Source organism: Petromyzon marinus, chromosome 51 (genome assembly GCF_048934315.1).
Source record: "Petromyzon marinus isolate PM22_M1 ecotype Great Lakes invasive population chromosome 51, UKy_Petmar_22M1.pri1.0, whole genome shotgun sequence".
NCBI lineage: Eukaryota > Metazoa > Chordata > Hyperoartia > Petromyzontiformes > Petromyzontidae > Petromyzon > Petromyzon marinus.
Genome location: NC_133717.1, coordinates 11,639,751 through 11,667,374, shown reverse-complemented (window position 1 = coordinate 11,667,374; position 27,624 = coordinate 11,639,751). Strand labels below are relative to the sequence as shown.

General features: G+C 48.4%; 1 protein-coding gene across 2 annotated transcripts; it reads left to right on the top strand.

Moving 5' to 3' along the window:
* Positions 1 to 711: 711 nt before the first annotated feature.
* Positions 712 to 26,298, top strand: LOC116953324 (uromodulin-like). 2 transcript variants are annotated; one of them, XM_032973419.2, is made up of 10 exons: positions 712 to 970; positions 6,631 to 6,721; positions 9,541 to 9,629; positions 13,739 to 13,843; positions 16,476 to 16,636; positions 18,144 to 18,279; positions 19,419 to 19,513; positions 20,077 to 20,245; positions 21,108 to 21,267; positions 21,926 to 26,298. In XM_032973419.2, the coding sequence occupies exons 2-10, from the start codon at positions 6,643 to 6,645 to the stop codon at positions 22,213 to 22,215; spliced, it is 1,284 nt and encodes a 427-aa protein (XP_032829310.1). In that variant the 5' UTR covers positions 712 to 970; positions 6,631 to 6,642; the 3' UTR covers positions 22,216 to 26,298. The 2 variants fall into 2 exon arrangements, with proteins under 2 accessions (XP_032829310.1, XP_032829311.1); XM_032973420.2 differs by having other exon boundaries at positions 712 to 994.
* Positions 26,299 to 27,624: the final 1,326 nt, after the last annotated feature.

The following is a 27,624-nucleotide window of genomic DNA, read 5'->3' as shown; positions in this document are numbered from 1 at the left end:
TTAAGGCTATATGGGGGATCTTTATCTTTGTGAGTCGATGTGTGTGTGAGTCTATGTGTGTGTTTAAGTCCATATGTGTGTGTAAGTCGATGTGTTTGTGGGTCGATGTCTGTGTGTAAGTCGATGTGTGTGTGTGTCTTTTTCGCCCGGGCAACGCCGGCTACTTCCCGCTAGTTGGTGCTAGAACTGTTGGAGACGAAGTGATTAATTCAACCACCTCAGTCCTGCCTTTGTCCCCTTGATTGGATCTCCTGATACCTCGCGATGTTTGGATCCTGCCCCATCCTCGCCACAGCGCAAGGCACATTTCTGGGGTTATTTTTCGCCGTACAATTTCGACTCAAGCGTAAAACAAACCGCTTCCATTTCTCGGAATCGTCTCCACCGCCGGCGATGACATTTGCGCAATTAAAAAGGCAAAACTAAATTCAAGTTTCTGACGCCCTCTGAAGCGTGCGCACGTTTATCAGAGAGGCCAGGCCCCCCCCTCCCTCCCCATCCCTGTGCGTCATACTGCCCGGTCGGCTCTTAAAGACAACTAGCCCTGAGATTTACCGTCTCCCCCACCACCCCACCCACCCCCGCAATGGCCTCTGTCCACCCTGCTCCCTTCCCCATCCATCGCACCCCCACCACCACCCCCACCACCACCATCATCATCATCACATCCTCCTATTTAACTGTGCGGTGCCCCCCCCTCCCCACAACCACCACCGCCGCCGCCCCCTTCACCACCACCACCACCACCTCCACCCCCAAGCGGCCCAAGAGCTTCTCCAGGGCGGTGTCCGTCCGCTGAACCTTCTCGCGCGCCCGTGGCACGGACGCACTCGAGAGGCAGAGACGCCCCGATCGCGCATCCACCACGACCGGGGCGCGCTCCTCCTCCTCCTCCTCGCGCACAGAAGTCGCATCGAGCGGTGCCTCGACGACACCAGGCGGCTCAACTGTTCCGCGAAGCGTGGAAGAGGTGAGGCGTGAGGCGAAGCTTGAGGTGAGGCGAGAGAGAGAGAGAGGGGAGAGAGAGCCCCGCTGGACGTGATCGGCAAGACCGGATTCACCTGCCAGCCAGACGTGACACGTGGGCCACTTGCTTCCCGAGTTGCAACGTCACAAAGGGCAAACGTGGTCGTCGTTTAACACGTGGTCGGCTTTCGCGGCCAATATCATCCATAATACAGGGATTTTGTTTTAGGGTTAGATCGCGTACATATATACGCGTGTGTCGTTAAACCCGCCACCACCCGACACAGCCAATTAGTAAGGTTTGTCACGTAAACAGAACGTGCCAGTTCGTTACGAGTACGCCGCGCTGGTTGTGTGCTGGAGAGCCAAGCCACAACTCAGATCGTAAATATTGTGGCTTGGCTCTTTACAACCTGAGTACTCAGATCGTATATGTTGTGGCTTGGCTCTTTACAATCTGAGTACTCATACTCAGATAGTAAATGTTGTGGCTTGGCTCTCCAACACACAACCGCTGTGCTGTACTCGTAACGAACTGGCACGTTCTTTATACGTGCCAATCCTCACTAATTGGCTGTGTCGGGTGGTGGCGGGGTCTAACGACACACACGTATGTATGTATGATGTACGCGGTCTAACGCCGCTGATGTTGTCACCAAGACCCACGGCGTGGCCTTCAGAAGGGAGATTGCACACTGGGTGACGTGTTGGGCAATAGCCCGGCTTATTATGTAGCACGTAACAAAAAAAGTATCATTAATACGTATAATTTTTTTCTATATATATCGCGTTCGCTCGGGCAAAGTTGCATTTCACAATGGCGTGAAGAAAATACGTTGCTCTGAGAAAAAAAAAATTGCTTTGAAAAAGGACCATTGCTAAAAAACGTTACCGACTATATCTATATTTTCCCTTTAAAGGCCACAGTGTTATTGGCACGTGTGTCGCGTGCTTTCTAAAGTACCACAACCCAGTGAGATGCATCCACCTGTACAGTACTTTCATGTGTTTTAGCATTGCGGTGTCTTTATTCTCCTACTAGTTCTTCAGTGTTTACTTCGCTGTCATCGTATTCGCTTTAAACCAATCTGGCCAGATGGTCGAGCGAGCGACACGCTAATTGCAAAAGCTGTGAGTTCAAATCCTGGCTGGGGGGTTTAACTCAGCCCGTCATCCTATCGGGGTCGATGCAACGAGAACCGCTTCGTCGGGAAGTTAACAGTTTTGTTGCCAGAAAAAGGGGAAAAACCCCTATTCTTATATTTTGCTACTGGCAAAGGAGGTCTAATGATGATGAGATTAACAATGGTTGTCACGGTTAAACTTACTCCCGCCATCGGACTGTGGACTTTCCACCCCTGGTTCAGGGCCGTCAACGGGAGACGATCATTGCCTCGATGCTATTTTGAGCAGTAAACCTCTTTGACAAAGCAGAAAAAAATACTCCACTCCCTGCTATTTGTATCATAAGCGTACATTTATCAATAATTTTCAGTCGTTTCTCGAAGCAGCAGCAGCAGCCTTGTGATGCGACACGTGACATTGTCCTCCGAGGACATCGTTTCTCTTACTTTTGCTACCACTCCCACATCACGAGCCTTCGACCAGCCGAAACTCATCCCTCGTCGTCACGTTGTCCTCCGCACCGCATAACCTCGCGCTAATCTTTCCTGCCAAAAAAACAAACACGCAAAGAAAAAGATCCTGAAGCAGAAGACTGGCGCTGGATTACCGACGGCCGCATTTGCAAATGCGATTTAGCATTATGATCCTCAGCTGCTGTGGGTCGATAGTCCACTGTTAGTGTGCCGTTGCGTTGAGGGAGTACTGCTGTGTGGCGTTATCTTGCTGTGATCTGGGACTGTTGTTGTTGTTTTTGCTGCCTTGCCCAAGTTTGGTAAATCGGACTCATATAATTAATGATGTATTTATATTTAATGACTGTCCCACCTTTTCCTCTATGTTGTTGTTGTTTGTTTGTTTGCTGTAACTTCGCTGAGCCCGCGCCCACCCCACACTGAACATCTCTGAAAGAGATCTTCACAGGTCATCGGATTCCCCCTCCTGCAGTCTAAATCAACGATCCCGACTCCGAGTTAACTCTTCCGCGCACTCAAACGTGATCACTTAAATGTGATCACTCAAACGTGATCACTCGAACGTGATCACTCGAGCGTGATCGCTCAAACGTGATCGCTCAAACGTGATCACTCGAGCGTGATCGCTCAAACGTGATCACTCGAGCGTGATCGCTCAAACGTGATCACTCGAACGTGATCACTCGAACGTGATCACTCAAACGTGATCACTCGAGCGTGATCACTCAAACGTGATCACTCGAGCGTGATCACTCAAACGTGATCTCTCGAGCGTGATCACTCAAACGTGATCATTCGAGCGTGATCACTCAAACGTGATCACTCGAGCGTGATCACTCAAACGTGATCACTCGAGCGTGATCACTCAAACGTGATCACTCGAGCGTGATCACTCAAACGTGATCACTCGAGCGTGATCACTCAAACGTGATCACTCGAGCGTGATCGCTCAAACGTGATCACTCGAGCGTGATCGCTCAAACGTGATCACTCGAGCGTGATCGCTCAAACGTGATCACTCGAGCGTGATCGCTCAAACGTGATCACTCGAGCGTGATCACTCAAACGTGATCACTCAGACGTGATCACTCTACCGTGATCACTCAAACATGATCACTCGAACGTGATCGCTGATCATTCGAACTTGATCACTCAAACTTGATCACTCAGACGTGATCACTCGAACTCGTGCCTTCCTCGTTGACCCACGGTCTCATCCCCCACGCAGGCAACGACTCACGCTCCTCCCTGCCACCCCTTTGTCGTCGTCTGGCGTTCCATTCTCGCCGGCAATGTCCTCGCTTCTGATCGACGCTTCGCTTTGTAACACGTAACGATTTAAAAAAAACGTCCCTGTTGAGGCTAATTGTTTTTTTTTTCAAGTTTAGTTTTGAAAAAGCGCTCCCAACCTGCTTTTATCTGCCGATTTGTTTTTTTCCACCTCGTTGTGGTTTTGATTCGCGTTCAAGAATTTGGTCGCGGTCAACGTAATGAGCAATATTTTCCATGTGTGTCCCTCTAGCAACGGATATGTTTTTTTTATGTATTCAGCAAACTTGCTCGACATAGTTTCTCGACCAGTTGTTGCGACGAAATGAGCGGAGCTTTTGACTATAAATGTTTTATAATGGCATGAAACGCCTCGATCATCTCTCCTTATCAAAAATGGCTTTTAAAAAACTAAAATTTACGTGACATTCCAAAGCCATTCGCCTCTTATCTAAGATTACATATATACATTATTACCACAAATAATTCATAGAGGAATAACGCGAGCAAGCTGGGTTTCGGCAATATATAGTTTTTTTAATGCCATATACCACGTACTATCAATCACATTATATAAAAGAATAATGAATATTAAATACTATTATACCGCGCCTTTGTAGACTATGAAAAGGCTTTTGACTCAGTAGGAAATCAATGCAGTCATGCAGGCGCTCACAAACCGAGATCTAAAGTATATATCTATATTATAAAAAAAAAACATTTACAAAGCTGGACTAAGACTGCACGAAGAAAGTAAGAATCCATAATAGAAATTTGTTTGGGTTTGATCGCGTAAATATAAATGTGTCGTTATACCCGCCACAGCCAATTGGTAAGGTTTGTCACGTAAACAAAACACGCCAATTCGTTACGAGTCAGTACAATTTTGTAAATGTTTATACTCTTTAGTTATTTCGGTAAAGTTACGTATGTAGAAAACATGTAAATGTTGTGGCTTTACTCTCCAACACAGCCGTGTGTGCTGTACTAGTAACGAATTGGCATGTTCTGTTTACGTGACAACCCTTCCTAAACGGCTGTGGCGGGTATAACGACACATTTATATTTACACGATCTAACCGAAAAACAACCAGATTATGGATAATATTGGTTGCGAAAGCTTACGTGTTAAACAGAAAGTAAGAATGTTTACAGAACAGGAGAGTCAAACGAGGAGCCACGCTTTCTGCAAATTGTTTACCGCAGTGCAATGAGATGTTCTAAACACGTATAAATAATCAAAATATAGGCATGAACGTCAAGCGAGAGATGTTCTAATCTACGTACAAAATATAATGCACGATAGATTCTGTTGCAAGCATAACTTTGCATCGACTGCGAGAATTATAATCGGCCTCCGGCTTGCCGCATCACCTTGAGACAACAAGCAATGAATCATCATCCATATTCTTGGTTCTTTCGGTAAAGTCACGTAGAAGAGAAAAAATAAAAATAAAACAATACAATTCTCACGATGTTTCGATTGCAACACAAGCAATCATTATCAGGTGTGAAAACCACAGGTTGTTTTATTATTTTTATTATTTCCCTTCTACGTGACTTTACCGAAAGAACCAAGAATATGAATCCCTGTAGTCACGAAAGCTTTAAATCAAAGATCATCATCCAGTTAACTCAGCGGTTCTTAACCTTGACTGCAGCCTTGCACCTCTTTATTTCTCAATGGTTAAACAATGTATCGTGTTAATAAACACGTAAGGTTTGATGAAACAAAGTAAGTTGCACTCACGTGCCCGTGCTAAATTTGTGTTTTCGATGATTTACCTTCTAAAAAAAAAATCTGGCCGTGTCTCGCACCCCCAGAAAGGGCATCTCGCACCCCCAGGTGTATGCGTTGCAACCCCAGGTTAAGAAGAAACACTGAGTGCAAGTCACATGAACAATTTGCACTGTGACCAAACAAACCACCTGACCATCAGGAGCTGAGCAGGGCTACCTGGCCGAGTGAGCGACACCACGGCAGACCATCGAGTCTCCCACAGGGCTTCCTGCGGGAGTCGCGTGGCAGTGGGCAGTAGAGGGCAGTCCCAGCAAAACATTCACAACGCTAACGAAGGTCGAATCTGTCGAGGCGTCCTCGGTGACTTGTGCACGCAGCAACGGCCCAAGTGGTGCTCATAAGCAAAGGCAAAGATACCCCCGTGTAGCCTCTATCAGACTGTTGGGGCAGGTGCTGTTCGCGAGCACCTTTGCACTGCGCTGCGAACCCGGCTACCCGGGGTTCGGTTCTTGCTGCTAACGGCCACCACCAGTGACGATTTATTTGAACCGGTCCTGGGTCTCTGCTAGGTCGACTCGGCCTCAAAATGAGTACCTGGTGCGGTGTCTAAAAACATCGCCACTGGGGAAATAAAGGCGGCCGGGCGTGGTGCTGTTCAGCCAGCACTTCCTCTGCCGCGTCGGCCAATATTATTATGGATAATAAAGGTTGTTTTTGGGGGGTTGTTTGATCACGTGAATATAAAATTGTCGTTAAACTCGCCGCCACCCGACACAGCCAATCAGTAAGGCTTGTCACGTAAACAAAACGTGCCAGTTAGTCACTACTTCAGCACACCGGTGTGTTGGAGAGTAAACCCACAACGTTGACGACGTTTCTCTGGTGATTACAGCCGGCTTCATCAGGCGATTAGCGACAATTGTGAAGAAGTCCCTCCTGTCTCGGTCTTTAAACGGAGTTAGTTCTCGCTCATGAGCAACAACTCCTTCACCATTGCCCCTGTTGTATCTCTCTGTCTCTCTCTCTCCCTCCCTCGCCCGCCCTGTCCGTGCGAAGCCCTAGGGCGCCATGCCCCACCACGCGCCCCACCGCACGCTGCTCCTGTGGGCCCTGGCACTGCTGGGGTGGCACTCCCTCGCCACGGCCGGTAAGGGCAGCAGCGTCCACGGCAGACAACACCCCCCCACACACACACACCCCCCACACCCCCTGCTGCTGCTGCTGCCGCCGAGGAGGCTCAGAGGAATTGAAAACTGGTCCAGAGTTGTCCCCCTGCATGATAAAATATTTTTGGTTACAAAAATGGCCCACTCGCGCGTGGGCACAGGTCACAAGCAGCTGGAAAGCATCGGTACAGAAGGCATCTAGGTTGATGGACCATAGCACTGTTTTGTGTTTTACGTAGTGGAACAAAGCCCCTGCAGCCCCCCCCCCCCCCCCGTCAGTCCACTTGCTGGACGAATGCCCCCTCCATGCTGCTTCGCTGTTGGGAGTTCTTGGACCATACTTCACCACGCTGGTTTTAGTGCGGGTTGGTGAAGGGTGTTCCCAGGGCCGTTTCAGACATGGCTCGCCACTGACGGTAGCCGTGGCCGACAATTTAGCTCTGGTCGCCGGGGTTCGTAACACAGTGCGCTAACCACTGCGCCACCGCTCCCCCCCCCCCTTTGACTGTTTATACTTACTTCATTGCTCACAGCTGACCGCGTCGGTGGACAATAAATTATGCACAACTCCAGGTGGCTTTAACGACACAACGCACAATCGTGCCGTGTTAGGCACTCGCAGGGAAGCGAGTCGATTTCTCAGTGTGCCATGCAGGGGAACAGGGGAATCGACTTCTCCTCTGTGTTTGTACCTCGGAATGCAACCTCATGCGAGACAATATCATTTTGAATATATTGCATAGCCTCCACACACAAGTCGGGATTCACCCAAGCGATTACACGGAATGAACCACGTGCACATCCGGAGATTATGGCCAAAAGGGAACACTTTCTTTTACGTCACTCGAAAGAGTTAATCACAAAACGAGTGCGAGTCCATAAGAACAACATAGATCGATGACAAATCACGTGCGGCGAGGGGGGGGCATAGCCCCCCCGCGCACGGGCAGTATTGATGCTTAAATCATCATCAGCAGCAGCTGTGCTCGGCTCCTCTAGCAGACGACGCTGGAGCAGGCGAACGACGATGCAGACGCGGTTTTTTTTTCCGAGCCTGGCCTGTGCTGAATTGAATAGACTTAGCGCAGTGATCCGTCGTCGGCAGCGGAGCAGAAGGAAGATTTAATCCTGGATTTGAACAGGAGTTGGAGTCGGCCACGCCGACAGCCAGTGGAGGGGAGTTCCGTACAATGGGGGCATCTACAGAGAAGAAGCGAGACCTCCCGTTGAGCAGCGGGTGACTGTGTGGTTTTGACAGCATGCCATGTTTGCTGGAGCAGAGGGCACAGGGGGAAGGGAGTAGGAGCAGGGTGAGGTGTGATGTGAGGAGGTGGTGGGGCGAGATCGTGGATGATGGTGAGATGATAATGAAGGGGAACCTGTAGCTCAGAATCAGAATTATTTTTTATACTGGGGGAATATCCAGTAGGTAAAACTAAATTGTTAAACTAAACTTTCATTTTTATTTTACCAGGTAAGGCCCACTGAGCTATGTAGCTCTTTTTCAGAGGCGACCCGGCCACAAATTATAGCTCAACGAAGTGGCTTATCACGTGGAAGGAAAACCCCAGAGGACCCGGAAAAAAATCCACACGACCACGTGGAGAGAACATGCAAACTCCAATTATACAGCCACCAGGGGTCGGGATCGAATCCGTGAACCTCCTGTATACCAGGCGAGGCAGATAACATATCGTGTGATCGATGAGCATGGCTCCTATTACTTCTACCCCAACCAAATCCTCGTGCCAGCACCAATTGCGGTGTCGTGTAGTGTCCGTTTCTGGCTGTCACAAAACGCGAACTGCCGTTACAACGTTATTCGGGTGAGTTGAATGCGATGCGAACGATTGGCATTTGCATGTGAACAATTGAAGCAATTGGCGGGACCCCGGGGTCCCATCACTGCCCCGGGGTGGGAAAAACCGCGTAGCGACACGAGTCTTGCCTTACCGACAACAAAACTAGTGGTCAATCGATTGGCCTCGTCGAGAGCTACTCGGGGCTCGCCTTGGCAAAGAAGCTGAGGATCGACGGCTGACCGGAGGGCGTCGTCGCCGCACGCGACTGCGGCGGACGCCCCCCGGGGCTCGCGTTTGGCCGGTGGGGTGGCGCCCATCGTGTTGATCGCCGCCTGCTGCTGCTGCTGGCGCTTGTTGGTGCGAGTCTGGGCGGGCGGCGCGTCGCTGTCGGGGTCACGAGTGGGCGGACTGAAAAATAATAATTATTGACCTGAATTTTTTGCGGGACCGCAAACGAGACTGACGTCTCATTGCTCCGCCGTCGTTTCATTTGAGCTGCTTACGGCTCACATTTACTACGCTATATTGCAGCCCTTTAAAACTCTAAACTGTGTTCACAGGCCAATCAACATGGGCGCCACGGTGGCGAGATGTTAACTACCTCGCCTAGTATACAAGGCGTCTGTTGTTTCTTTGGAGTTTGCATCTGGGGTTGTAGTTGTGGTTTTGGCAAGGCACTTAAGACCTTAACACTCTGGGTTTTGATTGCTGGATAGTGACGCACAAAGCCAGTGGCGGATTGCTAATTCGAACATGACCTGACCTCCCCTCTAGGTTCACTCAGCCTAAACAAGTGTCATTACGAGGCTCGACGTCGGGTGGATGACGCTTCTCGAGTGTTGATTGCTGGTCACGCTGGGCTCTAGCAGAAGTTCGCCAACAGCAGCAACATTGCTCGACCGATCTCTGCATCTAATCGGGGGTGTGGGTGGCCTTTTCCTTGTTGTCTTGTTGCTCGTAGTAGTCTTGAGCGTGTGTCTGCTGTGCTCCACCTTCAGACATAAACGAGACGGTTATTTGCACCAAGGATTACATGGAAGTGTCCATCCCAAGGTCGTATTTCACCAACCGGAATGCGCCCGTGCAGGTAAGTCATTGTTAAGTCGTATTGTTGTTGTTATTGTGATCTTGCAGCATACCTGTCAACCCATACAGTTTACCCGTATTCTTGTAGAGGGAAAATTGAGTTTTCAGGTTCATACGGCGTGCAGCCGTTTCAACACGGGCAAAATATACATTGTTTGTGTCTATGTTTGTGTTGCTCCCTTGTGATGGGACTTTGTAGGATGAACGTTGAGATTTATAAGGGGCACGGGGTGACCAATAAAGTCTGAATTGGTCTAATAAGGTAGGCACTGATAAGGGGTTGACAGGTATGTTGCAGTAACCTTCATCAGTCCACATACAGCTCAATTGCAAATGAGCAACATTGTCCATAAGCTCTGGTAACGCTGGTGATAAAAATAATTGTGCCTATCACTGGCCAATGAACAACATATATAAACACACTGTACGAACGGAGGACAAGATGGGCACTCACGTCGCTGTAGAAAGTAGAAACAGCCAACCAGATAGGAAATAAGCCTCCTTGGTATGTCCATAAATCTGTCTTCGCGTAAGAAAAAAATTAAACTACATTTTGATAAGAACCCATCGGCTCACGGCCTTCAAAATAAACTGTGCACCGCTTTCGACATCGAGGGCGATATTGGCGCATGCATTAAAGATCGATTGATCGATTGACACAGTGTGTCTCATCGACTGCTGGAGAACTAACTGCCTTACGTTTACAGGCCAGGGACCCTGTCGTTTAAGATATGGGTCATGATGCAGAATTTCCAAAACCTCTGTACACGTGACACACCACTCTGCGTCGAACCGCGTTTACTAATTTACTCTCCATTATATATATAAAAAAAAATTGCTCGTTCCACGCTGCACGCGCCCGATGATTGTTAAACACGTCCCACGTGACACGCTAAGCAATTAACGCTAATTAAAATTAAGTTTGAGATCAGTTTAACACGTAGGCTTTCGCGACCAGTATTATTCATAATAATATTTTTTTGGGTTAGATCGCGTTTTTTATAAATGCGTCGCAACCCTCCACCACCCGACACGGCCAATCAATAACAAATGTGTCACGTTAACAAAACGCCAATTGGCTACTTCTTCAGCCCACCGGTGTGTTTGAAGAGTGAATCCACAACATTTAGTGATCTCGGTGCGCGCGCGCGCACACGTGTTCCTGCGTAATGCTGGCAGCGTGATGTCGCTTAGCGAGTCACGTGGGGCGTGTTTAACGATTATCGGGCGCGTGCAGTGCGGAATCGAGCTAATTGATAGTTTAATGGGGAGTACATTGGTAATCGCGGAGAGAGTCGTCGAATGCAATTTGGGAAACACCTGGAGGTTGTATGCTCTCTATGTGTATTGTATGTGCATAAAGCTTGTAGTTTTGTTTGTTTGTTACGATTGTTCAGAGAACTTATCTAAGACCGCTCGACTATGAAAAATAAGAATAGGGGTTTTTTTACCCTTTCTGGAAATAAAACAGGTGTTAAGATGGCCAAACACCACATAGATGCATTTTTGTAAGGAATCAAGCCTGCATTAACAACACACTGCACTTGGGCTGAACATGCAAACAAGCTAGCTCTGATTGTTTTTGCATCGTCTTTGAAACTGATTGGCCTACACCAGAGACGGCCTTCTCAAGACTTGATTCCTTGCAAAAGGTATCTAAATGGTTTTTGAACATCTTAACACCTGGTTTATTGCCAGAAAGGGTAAATCCTATGCTTAATTTTCATACTTTGATAGTGCCAAAAAGGTCCCATGGTACCGCTTGATTAATTTCAAATCATGAGGAGTCATTAGAAAAAAATTCATGTCGTTGTATGTAAATAAGGTGAACGTGTACCTAAAAAAATTCTTCAAATCTGACAATTGGACTCATTTGGCATATTTGTCCTGGCGCGGCTTATACTCCATCTTCCATTTACAATTTCAAAGCCCCCCGCCCATTTCAAAATCGTGCAATGAGGTGATGAGACACGAGGTTGGAGCGTTTCGTTCCTGTGACCAGAGCCGTTCCCAGGGTACGGCGAATCGGGGCGTTAGCCCCGGGCCCCGCGATTTGGGGGGCAACCCGCGATTCTCCGTCACGGTGTCAGATGTAATACTGTCGATTTCGTTTGAAACATTTGGCCCAAGTACCCGCACCACCGCCCCCCCCCCCCCCCGACCTAGGGGAAGCTCTGCCTATGACACTCGCATCATTGCTGGTTACAAAATAACATTTACACAAAACCGTTTGTTAGTGACTTTTTTTTTCTTATCGAAAACACTTTGGTGGAAGAGCTCCCTCGCATACATTCCTTGCCGTTGAATGTAAATGGGGCATTCCCAGTAGCGTCTGAATATTGCGCTCAATCAGCCTGACGGGCGGTCGTGACCTGTTGCGTTCAAGGAAGCCTTCTGGTGGCTGGGTGGTCTAGGAGATTATGCTGATGTCATCATTACCCAACGCGTCTCAGATGCTGGGCTTCAATGCCTGGAACAAACAGACTCGTTGCATAAAAAGAGCCATTAACAGGGAACATTGCGGAGGTGACTGGGCGGCTCAATGAGAGGGGGCTGATACTGAACCAGAACATTTATTTATACTGGAGGAATGCGATGAGCTATAAAGCTCTTTTTCACAGATGCGGAGCCAGTACTGTTGAGATCATGGGTTGGAATCCATGGTTTTTAGCCGTGTTGCAGCGTTCTTACCTGCCCCTACTGGACATCTGTGAAAAACGAGCTTCATAGCCCATCGGATTCCTCCAGTATAAACAAATATTCTGATGAATCGAACCAGGTGCTCGAGTGTGCCGAGTTCACGATCTCGGCATGAACGTGCAGTTGATTGTAAATATGACAGGCTGGTTTGCCGTGCACATAATGGGATGGATACTCTTCTTCAAACGTTATAATTAAAACAAAAATGTGCCAACGCGTTATGAATAAGTGGCGGCAACCGCTGGGTTCCACTGGGCCCCCTCGAGTGCGGCGCGTGAACGGGCACGGTTGTGCGGTCACAAGCGACTGCACGGCAAAACGCTGTCGCGTTACATTTGGTCCGTCGCTCGCAACAAAAAGTGTCCGGCACACTCCAGTTCTGACCGCTGAAGATGTTTAATTCGATTTACCCGTGTGACACACACACACACACACCCGTAGTAAGGCATTTGAATCGGTGCACTGTCTAGAGTGGGCACATTTTTGTCTGTTGGCACACTCCAGTTCTAACCGCTGAAGATGTTCCATTCGATTCGCCGTGTGACACACATCCCCCCGTAGTAAGGCATTTGAATAGGCGCACTGTCTAGAGTGGACATGGGGCAATTGACGGGACTACATTATCACTGCCCATTGTCCAACCGCTGCTCGATGAAGGCCTGCCCACGCCATCGCTTTCGTTTGCGGTCCATCCATCTCCATCCTGCACACGAGCCAGCCCCGTCTTTGCCGTGGTCATTCTCTAGGGAGCGTTCACCCCCATTTTGGCTGCCCTTCCATCGCCAGTCTGGTCCACTGGTCATCATGCCGTCTAGCGACGGGTCGCTTAAGAGGGCGCCCTTTAACAATGGGTGATTTATCGCTTCATGCCAGAGTTCTAAATGAATGAAAGTCGTTTTGCCCCGTCACGTGACACCAATAGAACCCATTACAATATGATTGCGCGAAGGCCTTCCTTTCCTGTGTTTTTTTTTCAAATAAAACCACATTTCCCGCTATATCTCTCGGAGAGATTGCGATGTGCGTGCAGCGGCGCACGTTTTAATCGAACACTGGCAGCCAAGGAAGAAACCGTTGCCCAGCAAGAGAGACGACACCCCCCCCCCCCCCCCCCGTTGGCACAATGAGCCAGCAACACTGTGACTGCCCGCAAGATCCCTGGCAGTATATTCTTAGCGCTTTCGGTAAAGTCACGTTGAAGGGAAACAATAAAATATATATAAATCAATAAAAAATCTCACGACGTTTCCCTTCAACGTGACTTTACCGAAAGAGCTAAGAATATGAATTACTGCAGTCACGAAAGCTTTAAATCAAAAATCCCTGGCAGTGTTTTTTTTTTTTTAAATGTATTCCTCCCCCTTCGCTCTTCTTCTTCTTTCTCCACCTCCTCCCCGCCACCCACCCCAGATTTACGACCTGCACCTCAACGACCGCTCGTGCCGAGGCACTGAGACGGAAGACGCTTTTGTTTTCCAAGTGAAGACCAACTACTCCAACTGTGGAACCATCACCGTGAGTGCCCTCCCGTTGGAATGTCTTGAAACCGATGCATCTCCTGTGTCAGCGCACACGCAGCATTGAACAAACCTCCAGGCCCAGCAATTGTGGGTGACAAAATGTGGCGCATCACATTTATCTGTGTGGCCGCCCGCGATTTTACTCCCCTTTATCCGAGGGCAAAAAGGAATGCGGACGATCGCGGATAATTGGAAGAATAGGGCAGCGGACGATTGGAGTTTTCTCGCGTTCTACAGCAACCTATGGATAATAGGAGCCACGGGTAATAGGGTTGCAGATAGGAGGAGTTCTATGCAATACTTGGCTGAGTGGCGCAGTGGTTTAGAGAGCAAGACGCGTCATTGCACATATTATCTGGTGATCCTACGTTGGTAGCGGTGCCCAAACACAAATACCAACAAAAAATAAAATCAGCAGGCGCATTGAAGAAGGGACATTGGCCGAAACGTCTCCTGTTGTATATATAGTTTTTTTTTTCATTTTGGGGCAGTGTTATTGACAACTCATGATTGGAGGATTGCAGGTCTAAATTAAGTCCGGGTGTCCTGTGTTAACCTATGGGTCCAGTGCTCGTGTGCACTACCTATTGAGCAAGTAAAAACTTACTTCCCACAAATTTGACAAATCATTATGACTCGAGGTGGTGATCGTCACTCTGAGTGCGATCGATTTAGGCCGCGGTTTGTGAGGGCTGGGATGACTGCATCACTTCTGCTCGCTCCTTCCTCGTCTTTCCCTCTCTCCCCTCCCCTTTCATCGTCATCACCCACTCATCATCATCACCCACTCATCATCATCATCACCGACTCATCATCGTCATCACCCACTCATCATCGTCATCACCCACTCATCATCGTCATCATCCACTCATCATCATCATCATCACCCACTCATCATTGTCATCACCCACTCATTATCATCATCATCATCACCCACTCATCATCATCATCATCACCCACTCATCATCGTCATCACCCACTCATCATCATCACCCACTCATCATCAGCATCACCCACTCATCATCGTCATCACCCACTCATCATCACCCACTCATCATCGTCATCACCCACTCATCATCGTCATCACCCACTCATCATCGTCATCACCCACTCATCATCACCCACTCATCATCAGCATCACCCACTCATCATCGTCATCACCCACTCATCATCGTCATCACCCACTCATCATCGTCATCACCCATTCATCATCGTCATCACCCATTCATCATCGTCATCACCCACTCATCATCATCATCATCACCCATTCATCATCGTCATCACCCACTCATCCCTGACATCTCGGCTCGGTCATTCCTTCACCCCCTCGTCCCCTTCCTGCCCGGAGCTCCTCCTTTCTCCCTGCTGCTCATCATGAGCTGCGCCCTCCTTTATTGTCGGAGGGCTTCACAATCATTAAGCAATTTTAAGTAAAATCTCAAAACTTACTTTTAAAATTTGCTTTTACTTAAGATTATAATTTTTTTTATATGCCTTCGCTATAAATGTATTATAATGCGATTTAGGTATGTCTGGAAATGTATTTAATTGTTCTTGCGATTTAGTCTTTTGAAAATGTTTTTCTTTTACCTGGACGGCACTTTGATTTGCACCTTTTGCACACAATAGCGCTATAGAAATAAAGACTTGATAGATTGATTGATCTCGGAGACTTCCATTCCAGCATCCCTTCCTGTTCCTCGGCTCATCTTGCCACTCTTTCTCTAACCCCACTGCGCCACCGACTTCTCCCTGTATCGTGGTGCGTGTCCATGGGTCGATGGTCGTATTGTATTGCTCGCGATGACGAAAACTTCCTTTGCATTCCCGATTATACACATTGATTGTGATGCTCTTCACGATGATCCTCGTTGAACAATTCACGTCCGTGCGGCGAGAATTCTCCGAGGTGTTATTCCTGAGGTTTGACGCATTTCAATGTCTGTGTTCAAACAAAAATACAAGACAAAGATACCCGGTATAGCCTGGACAGACTGTTGGGGCAAGTGCTGTGAGCTAGCACCTATGGCACACGAGGGGGTGGGTGGCCAACACCACGCACGGCCGCCTTTGTCTCCCCAGTGGTGATGTTTCCACACCACACCAGGTACTAATTTGAGGCTGAGTTGACCTAGGGGAGGCCCAGGACCTGTTCAGATAATCGTCACTGGTGTTGGTCCGTTAGCCGGAATCGAACCCGGGTCCCTGGGTTTGTAGCGCAGCGCACTAACCGCTACAATACCGCTCCCCTTTCGCGCACACACACACGCGCACACACACGCATACACACACACGCACACACACGCATACTCACACACACACACACGCGCACACACACACATACACACACACGCATACACACACACGCATACACACACACACGCGCACACACACACGCATACACACGCATACACACACACGCGCGCACACACGCGCGCACACACGCACACACACGCATACGCACACACGCACGCACACACGCGCGCGCACACACGCATACGCACACACGCACACACACACGCACACACACACACGCATACACACACACGCACACACACACATACGCATCCACACACGCACACACGCACGCACACGCACACACGCACGCGCGCACACGGAGCTCACAGGCGTCGGACGGCAAGCACATCGTGTTCACGAACACAATCCAGAACAAGGTGTCGGGCGTGGTGAGCCGAACGTACGTGAACATCACCTTCTCGTGCCGCTACCCGGTCACGTACCTCGTGCAGTACGCCAACGGGGGCAACGTGGTGCACGTGGACGTGCGGTGAGCAGCACGCGCACGCACGCACGCTCACACGCGCACACAAATACAAAGATCACTTGCGTAGCCTTTTGTTGTCCTTCCCCCGCACCTCCGATGTTGTTGTCTTACCTGTGTACCTCTCTTACCTGTGCACCTCCGATGTTGTTGTCTTACCTGTGCACCTCTGATGTTGTTGTCTTACCTGTGCACCTCCGATGTTGTCGTCCTACCCGCGCACCTCCGATTTGCACGGTTGGCTACGTACGGTGCGAAAGAAGTTCAACATACACTGCATTAATATACTTTTTGGGGCGTAAACACACATATGTGTGCATATGAAACTTCTTTCGCACCGTACGTAGCCAAGATAGGTGTCTATCTTAATTTGATGTCAGAGTTTAGGCGTTGTAATAAATAAAAAAAATTGGACCACATGGCCCACTCCCTTTCAAATAGCGTCACGCGATCTTTAACATGCACTGTGATGCAGGCAGCACCTTGCTGATCTCAAGGGGCATAAACCATCACGCAAACTCCGGTCATCCTCGCAACAGCTGCTTTTGTTTTGCTGCGGTTGCACCCGACTCAAGAGCCGCGTGGCTCACAGGGATATACCGAATAAACGAAACTTGAAACTTGTGGCTGGCCATCGAACGAAAACGGTCACCGCGTCGCACGCATCCGCGGCCGTCTGGAACGCTCTTCCCTCCGACATTAGGAAGCCACTGGAGCTTTACACTTTAAAATCTACATTGGAAATTATTTTACATTATGAGACCTCCTTTGCCAGTAACAAGATATAGAAATGGGTTTTACCCTTTTAACTGGCACAAAAACTGACACCTTTATTCAAGGCATCATGTTTGCAATAACCACAACACAAGCAGTCAAAATGCAAACAAAAGAGACAACTCTGATAATTATATGCACTGTCCTTGAATTTGATTGGTCCACACCCGAGACGGCTTTTCTTAGAGCCTAGTCTCCACTGGTGTTGGACCAGAAGACGCCAAAGTACGCCTTTTTGACGCCAAAGTACACCTTTTGGCGTCTTCTGGTCCAACACCAGTGGAGACTAGGCTCTAAGAAAAGCCGTCTCGGGTGTGGACCAATCAAATTCAAGGACAGTGCCAATATTATTATCAGAGTTGTCTCTTTTGTTTGCATTTTGACTGCTTGTGTTGTGGTTATTGCAAACATGATGCCTTGAATAAAGGTGTCAGTTTTTGTGCCAGTTAAAAGGGTAAAACCTATTTCTATGAAAATTATTTTATCTAGAACTGCTTTTTGTGTTTAGTCTGGTTGCCCTTCCCCCTCACCTTTGACGAGCACGGTCGGCTACGTGCAATGCCAAAGAAGCTCAACATACATACATACATTTAGGGTGAATACACCCGCAAGTACGGCATTGACCGGGGTGGCCATCGGCCCTGAACCGTAAACGTCTACGACAAGCGTCAAACGCGCCCGCCCACGAGGTCCGTGTCACCACGATGGAGGAATGACACGCGCGTCCCGTCTCTCCCAGCCCCGTGATGCTGGACACGGAGGAGGGCAACTTCTCCATCTCCATGGAGCTGTACCGCGACGGCCTCTTTGAGGAGCGCTGGACCAGCATCCCCATGCTCAGCCTGGAGGAGAGCGTCTACGTGCGCGTCCACATGGTGATTATGACCTGCCGCCATCCCATCGCCACGGTCACCAAGGTCGTCGTCAATCGAATAATGGTTGTTAGTTATTCGTATTATTCATGATTATTCATTAATAGTGAATGTGTTATTTCTAACGAGCGATCGTTTTTTTTTGTATTTTTACGAGGTAAGGCCCCACTGAGCTATATATGGCTCTTTTTCAGAGGCGGCCTGGCCACAAATGATAGCTCAACGAAGTGGCTCATCATCATGTGGACATTTATAGCTGCCAAACACTCTAAAGGCGTGCTTATAAATGTGGGGGGGGGAAATAAGAGGACATGGAGAAAAATCCACGCGACCACGGGGAGAACATGGAAACTCCAAATATACTGGCGTCAGGGTCGGGATCGAACCCACGACCTCCTGTATACCAGGCGAGGTAGTTAACATCTCCTAGCCACCGTGGCGCCCCCCAACTTGTAACGCGCCCCACACTGTTCGCTCGCTCTCGTAATTATAGAATGACTCACAGGTGCGAGTAAACTCAGACAAGTGGGAAAGTCGTCAGCCACGTGATGAGCTGGTGCCAACTGTTGCCCAAGCTCTGCAATCCGACGTATAATTAAGGATTGTTTACACGTGGGAGGAAACCGGGAGAAACACTCCACCCCATACCCCGAACAGATGTCATCTTAATGTCTCTGGTTACTCGTGGTGTCTCACCGAGACACAAGAAGCAGGTCTGGAGGCAGTGGACTTCTTCGATAAACTGAACGTTTCCATTAACCGGAGGAGGCGCGGTGGCAAGCCATTAACCACCTCGCCTGGGATACAGGAGGTTGTGGGTTCGATCCCAACCCTGACGCCTGTATATTTGGAGTATGCGTGTCTCTCTCCCCGTGGTCGTGTAGATTTTTCTCCGGGTCCTCCGGTTTTCCTCTCCACATTTAGAAACATGATTTTAGAATACATTTCCGTGTGATAGGCCACTTCGTTGAGCTATCATTTGTGGCCGCAGTCACTTATGAAAAAGAGCTACGTAGCTCGGTGGGGCCTTATCTGGTAAAGTAAAAAAAAACCAACATGTCTCGTTTATAAACCCATCTGCCGCTATGAGCAGCCACAGCCCCCAAAGAGCGCTCGCGATCACTGTGTACCGCCCTCTACAGCTGCCGGCGCACCTCATCCTGCGGGTGCAGAGGTGCTGGGCGACCCCTTCCAGTGACCCCTACCACTCGATTCAGCACATCTTCATCCAGGACAGGTAATGGACAATGTGCAGTGACGTGCGACGTCGACTCCTTGTCACTGCAGGCGGGCCTCTCAGGAGCCGGTCAGCACACAAGTTGTTTTTTTGCATTATTATTGAAGTGTATTGATGCGTGACCCAGTGGTGGTGCTAGCTCATTGCGGACCGATATTTTTGCCCCCCCCCCCACCACTCCCGTTCAATTAATAAAACTCCTCGTGAGGTGAGAGAAGAGATAATAGACGAGACAGGGATGGAGTGAGACGAGAGAAATGAAGAGGAAAAGATACGTTCGCAAAAACAAAGATCAGAAAGATGAATGAGCTTTTTATGTTAATTGACGTGCTACGCATTTGAGTTGCTCTTTGATGCACCCTTATTTATTCATAAATCCGAGGACCCTTGAGCTGCTTGAGCCAAGCTTTCTCTTGGCTTGCTTACGCCTAAGCGCCGCCACTGTGCGTGAACGTTCCACCTGGCCTCCGGTGAGGGAAAGGCTCTCCCCGCCCCGGCCGTCGGTACACGGCAGCGCTCCGAACGCCACCCTCCTGTGCGCCCGTTGCCGCTCCCGCCCGCAGCTGCCCGGCCCTGCTGGCGGACAGCACGCTCACGGTGGTGCGCAATGGGGAGGCGTCGGACGCCCGCTTCCACCTGCAGATGTTCAAGTTTGTCGGCGCGTCCTACCTGGCCGTTTACCTGCACTGCACCGTGCAGATCTGCCACGATGCGGCCATGCAGTGCGTGCCGGTGAGCGCCGCCTTCGGCCAGTTGCGCGGCATGGCGCGATGTGATTTTTTTCGCCGCGTGACCATTACGGCGATATCAGTTTGGCGCGACTTTGCGATTGTATCTCGCCGTGCTTCCAGTATTGCCGCATTTGCTCGGAAGAATTGTCCTGCAACTTATCGATGAGCTGAAACGGCTATAATTTTCCCGTCAAACGCTTGAACACGTGACAATTGAGCGTTTTTGGCTATGTTGGATGGCTGAGGGTCTTAATTAAACTGGATTCTTGAGTGTCGTGAGTTGATAGTTTCAGCCCAGTCACCAATGACGACACGTAAAAACCCCATCGCATCAACTTTGGTTCCACAATTAAATTGGATACCTTCAAGCTCTGAGCATTCAAATATCAGTTTGACTGTCATGCGCCAAACTCACCGAAACAAAATTATCCTTTTTAAAAGGAGATCTGGGCAAACGAATACATTACGGGGTCATTTCTTTAGAACTGCTTTTTGTGTTTAGTTTGTTGCCCTTGCCCCGCACCTCCGATAAGCGCGGTTGGCTACATACGGTGCGAAAGAAGTTGAACATACATAATAAGTTCAATAATTGGAGACCATATCTCTAGTTCACCGTGAGAACTTCAGGGCCGAGCCCAAGTGAGGCCACGTGAGGCCACGTGAGCCCACCGGCGACCACGTGAACCCACGTGAGCCCACCGGCGACCACGTGAGCCCACGTGAGCCCACCGGCGACCACGTGAGCCCACGCACACACGCAAGTCGGAATGAGGCTTTTGGAGGGAGATAATGGCGACGCAGAGGCCGCTGAGGGAGTGTTGCCGTGCGGAAAGGGCACCGTAACCCACGCTGGTCCCCCTCAGGCATGCGAGCTGGTGGTGTCGGGCGACGGCGAGGAAGGCACGGAGCCTCACGACGTCACCGCCCGCGTCCGGAGGGAGGTCACCTCGGCTCGCACCGTCTCTTACGGGCCCATCCGGCGCAAGGGCTCGGAGCACGAGACTGCGGGTCGCCCTGGCGCAGGTAGAGGGGACACAGCCGGCCGGCCGGCCGGTCTCTCTTTCTCGGTCCCTCTGTCTTCTTCCCTTAGCCGACCCACAGCGGCAGCTTGACGGTAGCGCTGGAATGACGTCTTCCATTCTGCAATCACGGCAGATGCCTCCTGTAGGCTTTGCTTTATCGCGTGACAGTCAGAAACGATGTTTTATCTTCAGAGCTGGAATTCGTCCAGATATAAGCGCGGAACCGAATTTATTGCAGCAATTTTAACGTGCGGCCATTGGTGACCGGGTCTGAGACCATCAACTCGTTACGCTCGAGATCCGAATTTAATCACGGTTGGCTTAAACTTGGATGTGAACCCAAGGATCCCAGCGGTGCCAGCTCGGCACTCTGACTCCTGTCAACCCCTTACTACAGACCATTTCAGACATAATTGGTCACCCCGTGCCCTTATAAATCTCAACGTTCATCCTACAAAGTCCCATCACAAGGGAGAAACACAATTAGACAAAAACTTTTTTTTTGCCCGTATTGCAACGACTGTACACCGCATGGACCTGAAAACTCAAATTTCCCGTACAAAAAAGCGGAGTAAACCGAATGGGTTGACGGCCTCGAGCATTTAACGCGGCACAATCCTATTGTCCTTTGCGCTTTTCCCCCGGCGTGCGACTCGCAGGCCGGAGCAGCCCGTCCTCCGTGCAGGTGCTGATCCTCAGCGTGCTCCTCACGGCGGCCACCTTGTTTTTCCTCATCGTCGCGGCGCTGTGGCGTCGGTCGCGCCGCTCGCGCCGCGTCACCCTCCGCCACGACCTCGCCTGCCTCGGCACCTCCACCCTCCGCCTCGCCGGGACGTCTCCCGCGCCGCCCCGGCCATCGGCGGGGTCCGTCGCTCCCACGGGGGGCCCGCAGCCCTCCTTCAACCCGGCCTTCTTGCCCGACGCAGATCTGGGCCGCTGCACGGACTGAGTTCATCGGCGAGATGGCCAAATAGATCGTGGTGGGGGGTGGACCGAGGATGGGATTCACCTCGAGATTTGGTGGGACCACGCCACTTTTCTCCTCGTGGCTTTGCCAAATCTCAAGAACGTCGCAGACACGGTTCGTGTGTTGTGCTGGAACGGGTCGGGCTGAGGAATTGTTACTTTTTGTTGTAATCTGTAAAAATATATATGTATGTGTACACAGGATTTGTTTTTAATTTGAGTTCCATCTGAAGTGGCTAATTATAGACTAAGTTGGTTTCACTTCAAGGAACTATAAAAAGTGTTTCTCTGGTATCATATTTTAATACAGTTCAATTCTGGCTAGCCAGAATTCACATTTATCCAGACGAGGCTCAACAAAATAAAAACCTGCTGCCCCACAGCCTCTGGGATCGCTTTGACCACGTGGCACAGTGTAGGCCTACACTCAGTGCTTTTTAAATATCCCCCGTATAGCCGTCATCGGACTGTTGGGGAAAGTGCTGTTCGTGAGCACCTATGAGGTGGGCACGGCACACAAGGGGGCATGTGGCCAGCACCACGCCGGGCCACCTTTTGTCTCCTCATTGGCGATGTTTTACACACCGCACCAGGTACTCATTCGGCGTAGGGGAGGCCCAGGACCAGTTGAGATAATCGTTACTGGTGGTGGCCGTCAGCGGGAATCGAACCCGGTGCGCCGGGTTCATAGCACAGCGCGCTAACCACTGCGACATCACTCCCCCGCATACAGTATAGTGCAGCATACCACACACTCAAAGTACAGCACAGTACTTTAAATTTATGTAAAACAAGTTTTAAAATTAATTTTAGCGATATTAAGTGTGATTTACAGGGTTGTTAATGTTTTGTTCCATAGATGTGCAATGCATTTGCAGCTAGACAGCCCTTTCAGATACCCGGGGCAGGGCTGGCCCTTTTAGTCTGGATAAGCCAGGGGTTTTTACTGTATTGTTTTTTTTAAGTCTGCCAACTTGTTACGATGTAATTGCTGTTTCCACAGTCTCAGTAACTTGTGCTTCACAGACAGCATTCTGACAAGAATAACACTGGGTGGGTTTTTATAAAAATGTATTTATTGTCATTTTGTTAATAAATCTGACAGCATGTAAAACAATGCAACAAGCCATGGTCCTGAGAACAACACTTTTTAATTTGTAGTGACCTCTTGCCTGAGGCACTCTTGAATGCCAATCGCAGTTTCAGTCTCACTCCAACACGATTCCTCACTAGGCAATGGAAAATTCAATTTCATACCTCATTTCAGGAACGTTATAAAGGGGTCATGGATGCAATGGGGTTGCCACCTTTGAGGTACACAGGAAAAAGACGAATATCTCACAGTATCGGAGGAGGGAATGCTCCACGTACACGAATCCTCTTGTTTGGTGCGTTGTTTCACAAATTACAAAAAAAGGACTTTTAATGTCCTGGGAAGACTTACAGATATCCCAGGACGGCTACCTCAAGTCGAGGAAGATTTTGCGACAAAACCAGGGCAGATGGCAACCCTAGTCATGGGTATTGATTCATACCATGTGTTTTTTCTCTAAGTTGTAAAACCGACAGGATAAAAAACTCTAAAAATATATTTTGTCAAGAGCCTGTTCTTCGCTTCCTAAACTTGGAACGTGAACTGAAAAGGGTGGTTTTGCAGTTGTATCGGGATTTTTTTTGGTATTGCATCATTTCTGTCTTCAATAAACTGGATGTTTTAAATGTTATTGTTCTTCCAAAACGTCTAGAGCCTTGACTTGATATCACGAACCAAGTCGTTTTGCCACACAATTTTGTGGTAACTCGGGATCTGAATAATTCTCCTCCCTCGAGATCAAATGAATTGGCACAATTTAGCGTCACGATTCCGGAACTGATTGTGCTTTCCATTGTGAACGTTGCAGCCTCTACCTGGCTGGAATGTTCACGATAATCCACGACGTAAAACATACGGATCGAAAAACTACACCGTTCGATGTATGTATCGTGGTGCTTTTGCATCTATATTTAATGTATGAATCAATGCATTGTTACACGACTAGAACTCATCATTGTCATTATCATCAGCGTTTGAACCGCATCAATAGTCCTAAAGCCAATAACAGTCTAATCTCAGATGCTTGAGAACATTTAGTATTTTTTTTATTAACCACTATTTTCGAAATAATAAACATTTAATTCCCGCCAGCGCTAACGATAGAGTGCAATGCGAACGGTAAGGAGTAATCTTTTGGAATTCATAGTTTATAAACAAACAAAATGAAATATATACGTGTAAAAATAGAAGAATGAAACCGAGTTTAACTTGAAAAGTTAATGATGTGTCGAGTGCTAACTTGCTTAGGTTAGTATTTATTTCTCTGAGACAGTGTAAAGACCACAGTCTCCCTAGGCAGCATTACACTTGTGTTGTCAAAATCCGGAGAGAGAGAAAAATCATACTTCAGTAAACCCTGCCACAATGAGTCTTGTACACAGCAAGGCCATCACACAGACAGATAACCTACAACAGGTGTGACTGTTAACCCCTTCACCTGGGGGTAGGTATATAAATAGGTAATTGCGTTACTGTTTCCTTGTTGTTTGTCTCGCCCCGCTGTGCAAAAATATACTGAAAAATAATATTCGCGTGCTCGCCGTGTGGCCTCGTCCAGTGAATCGTCTCTTCGGCTCTGCTCTTCTCTCACTTTCACAACGGAGTGGGAGCTCCCACTCCCTCTCGCTCACCCACCCACCCCAGCCTGGCAGAACCCACGAAGTGGCCCCTTGCCACGTCTTGCTCTTTCGTGGAGGGGGCAATCCCGGCGACCACCCATGTTGCAAAGCTGCTGCGCGGGCCACCGATGATTTAGGAGTGCGGTCTACTTTGTGTATATATTTGTTATGTTACCCAGTTTTTTTTACAGATCTGCCAGCGTACTATTATAATACACGCACGGGTTACGCGACAAGTAATGACTGGATTAGTAAAGTTGAAGGGGCATTAATTGCCTTTATTTGCCCAGTGTTTTCAGTTCGTCAAGGACGGTCTACTCATTGCGATTGGCTGTTCTGAAGGGTGTAGGTGACGTCTTATTACATTGTTAAGGTTCATGAGTGTAGGTTGTATAAATAAAGTTTTTATACGGTAATCCAGACATTAAAGTTACAATAAATGTATCGTGTTCGACGTACACTATTGCTGTGGACAGTGAAACAACATGCCCCGCCTTACCGCTGCAGACGAGTGCTGTATTCATTCCAGGGTGTCTTACATTCGGGGCATCAGATTCAGCAAATAACCCAAGAGCAATCTCAACAGGCCGAATCTGAAATGGCCTTGCGAGATATAATGGAGAAAGTCAACACTTTAATTCGAATCCATCCACCAATCCCAAGTGCACGTATTGCATTGCTTAACTTTCTTACTCTGTAAGAGACGGAGCTGTCGGTTTTTACAATATTTCATCAGCTTGATAACCCACCCATACTGGACATCTGTGAAGAAGAGTTTCATAGCTCATCGGATTCCTCCAGTCTAAAGATTCTGATTCTGAGAAGTAAGAGGCCCAGTATGGATCTGTCGGCTATCTATCAATGGATTATCCTGCATACACGCAGAATTCAGCTCCCAGTGCCCACTGTGTCAGTGATCTGTATATGAACTTTATAGCGGGACCCCGGGGTCTCGAATAAACGGAAGTCAAAATCATAATTCATTTCTTTATTTTTGGCGACTCCTTCCCACCGCGACCCACCAGAAATCAATCCTCTCCTCGTTCTTCACCAAGCACCCGTCGTTGCCAAAATTGCCGTAGTCAACAAAACTTTGAAACTTTGATCAGCGCATCGTGTAGAGCTCGTCGAGAGGAATAGATTGCCGTGTCGTTCGCCTTCAACAGGCATAAAATGACGTCGCAACGCAGTTTATGCGAGAGCCGGGGGCTTATGGGACCTCGGGGTCCCACCATAAGTGTCCATATGATTAGCCGTTTATTTTTTTGCAAGGCCTCTTCTATACCCATCTATTTATGGCGGTGTATTGTGCACCCCTCTGTGCAGTGTGCCAAATAAATGTTTTCGATCTGTACCTGTGTGAAGTGGTGACATTATTTTTTATATTCCATCGATCATCCCTTACCAACGGTGTGAGCGGCAGACATCAATGTCTCTGCAAGGCATACAAATAATGCAGTCTACAGAAGTTGACATTAAGTACACCACACCTTCTTCTTGGTTCTTTCGGTAAAGTCACGTAGAAGGGAAATAATTAAAATAAAACATAATAAAATAAAATTATCAGGTGAAGAAACAGAGCTGTCTTTCCGACAGCTCTGTTTCTTCGCCTGAGGACGGCAGCTTGCGTTGTGGCCGAAACGTCGTGAGAAATTATTTAATTATGTTGTATTTTTATCATTTTGTTATTTCCCTTCGACGTGACTTTACCGAAAGAACCAAGAAGATGAATCCCTGTAGTCACGAAAGCTTTCAATCGAAATATACCACACCTTATTGGAGCATTGGTTCACTCAGTAACAATACTACTTCGTCTGAGGAATGTAATCAGGTTTGAGTCACTCAGTTGCTCTTGAACACTTTTGAAGTGGCTCGATCATGGCTTTGCTCAGGCTCAGCTCATGGAAATGTTTTAACATGGCTGGGATTGTGCTCAGAACTGGCTCAAGTTAAGCTTGGATTTCAGCCTGCTCACTGGGTGTGGCCAGTTAATTTATCAGGGTGGATATAGATGGTCAGATATGCGACGTATTGCAATGAATTAACTACCATAGAGTAATATAGTTTTTTTTTGTTAGATTGTGTAAATATAAATGCGTCGTTAAAACCGCCACCACCCGACACAGCCAATTAATAAGGCTTGTCATGTAAACAGGACACTCCAATTCGTTACTAGTTCAGCACACCGGTGTGTTGGAGGGCAAATCCATAACATTTACAATCTGAGTACGACGTTTCGCCAGTAATTACAACTAGCTAATTGGCTGTCTCGGGTGGTGGCGGGTTTAACGACGCATCTATATTTACGCGATCTAACTCAAACAAAAAAAACCTATATTATAGATATTGGTCGCGAAATCCTTACGTTTCGATTTAAAGCTTTCGTGACTGCAAGGATTCGTCTTCTTTGGTTCTTTCGGTAAAGTCACGTAGAATGAGAATAAAATAATAAATTGATAAAATAAAATAACACAATAATATTCTCACGACGTTTCGGCCACAACACAAGCGGCCTTCATCAGGTGAAGGGGACGAGACTGAAGGGGACAAGACTGTCTCGTCCCCTTCACCTGATGAAGGCCGCTTGTGTTGTGGCCGAAACGTCGTGAGAATATTATTGTGTTATTTTATTTGATCAATTTATTATTTTATTCTCATTCTACGTGACTTTACCGAAAGA

Bases quoted from the DNA above. Each gene is read 5' to 3' on its own strand.
- LOC116953324 (XM_032973419.2), top strand. From the start codon at position 6,643: ATGCCCCACCACGCGCCCCACCGCACGCTGCTCCTGTGGGCCCTGGCA. The intron at 6,722-9,540 runs GTAAGGGCAGCA...CTCCACCTTCAG, and splicing joins GCACTCCCTCGCCACGGCCG to ACATAAACGAGACGGTTATT. The intron at 18,280-19,418 runs GTGATTATGACC...CGCCCTCTACAG, and splicing joins TCTACGTGCGCGTCCACATG to CTGCCGGCGCACCTCATCCT.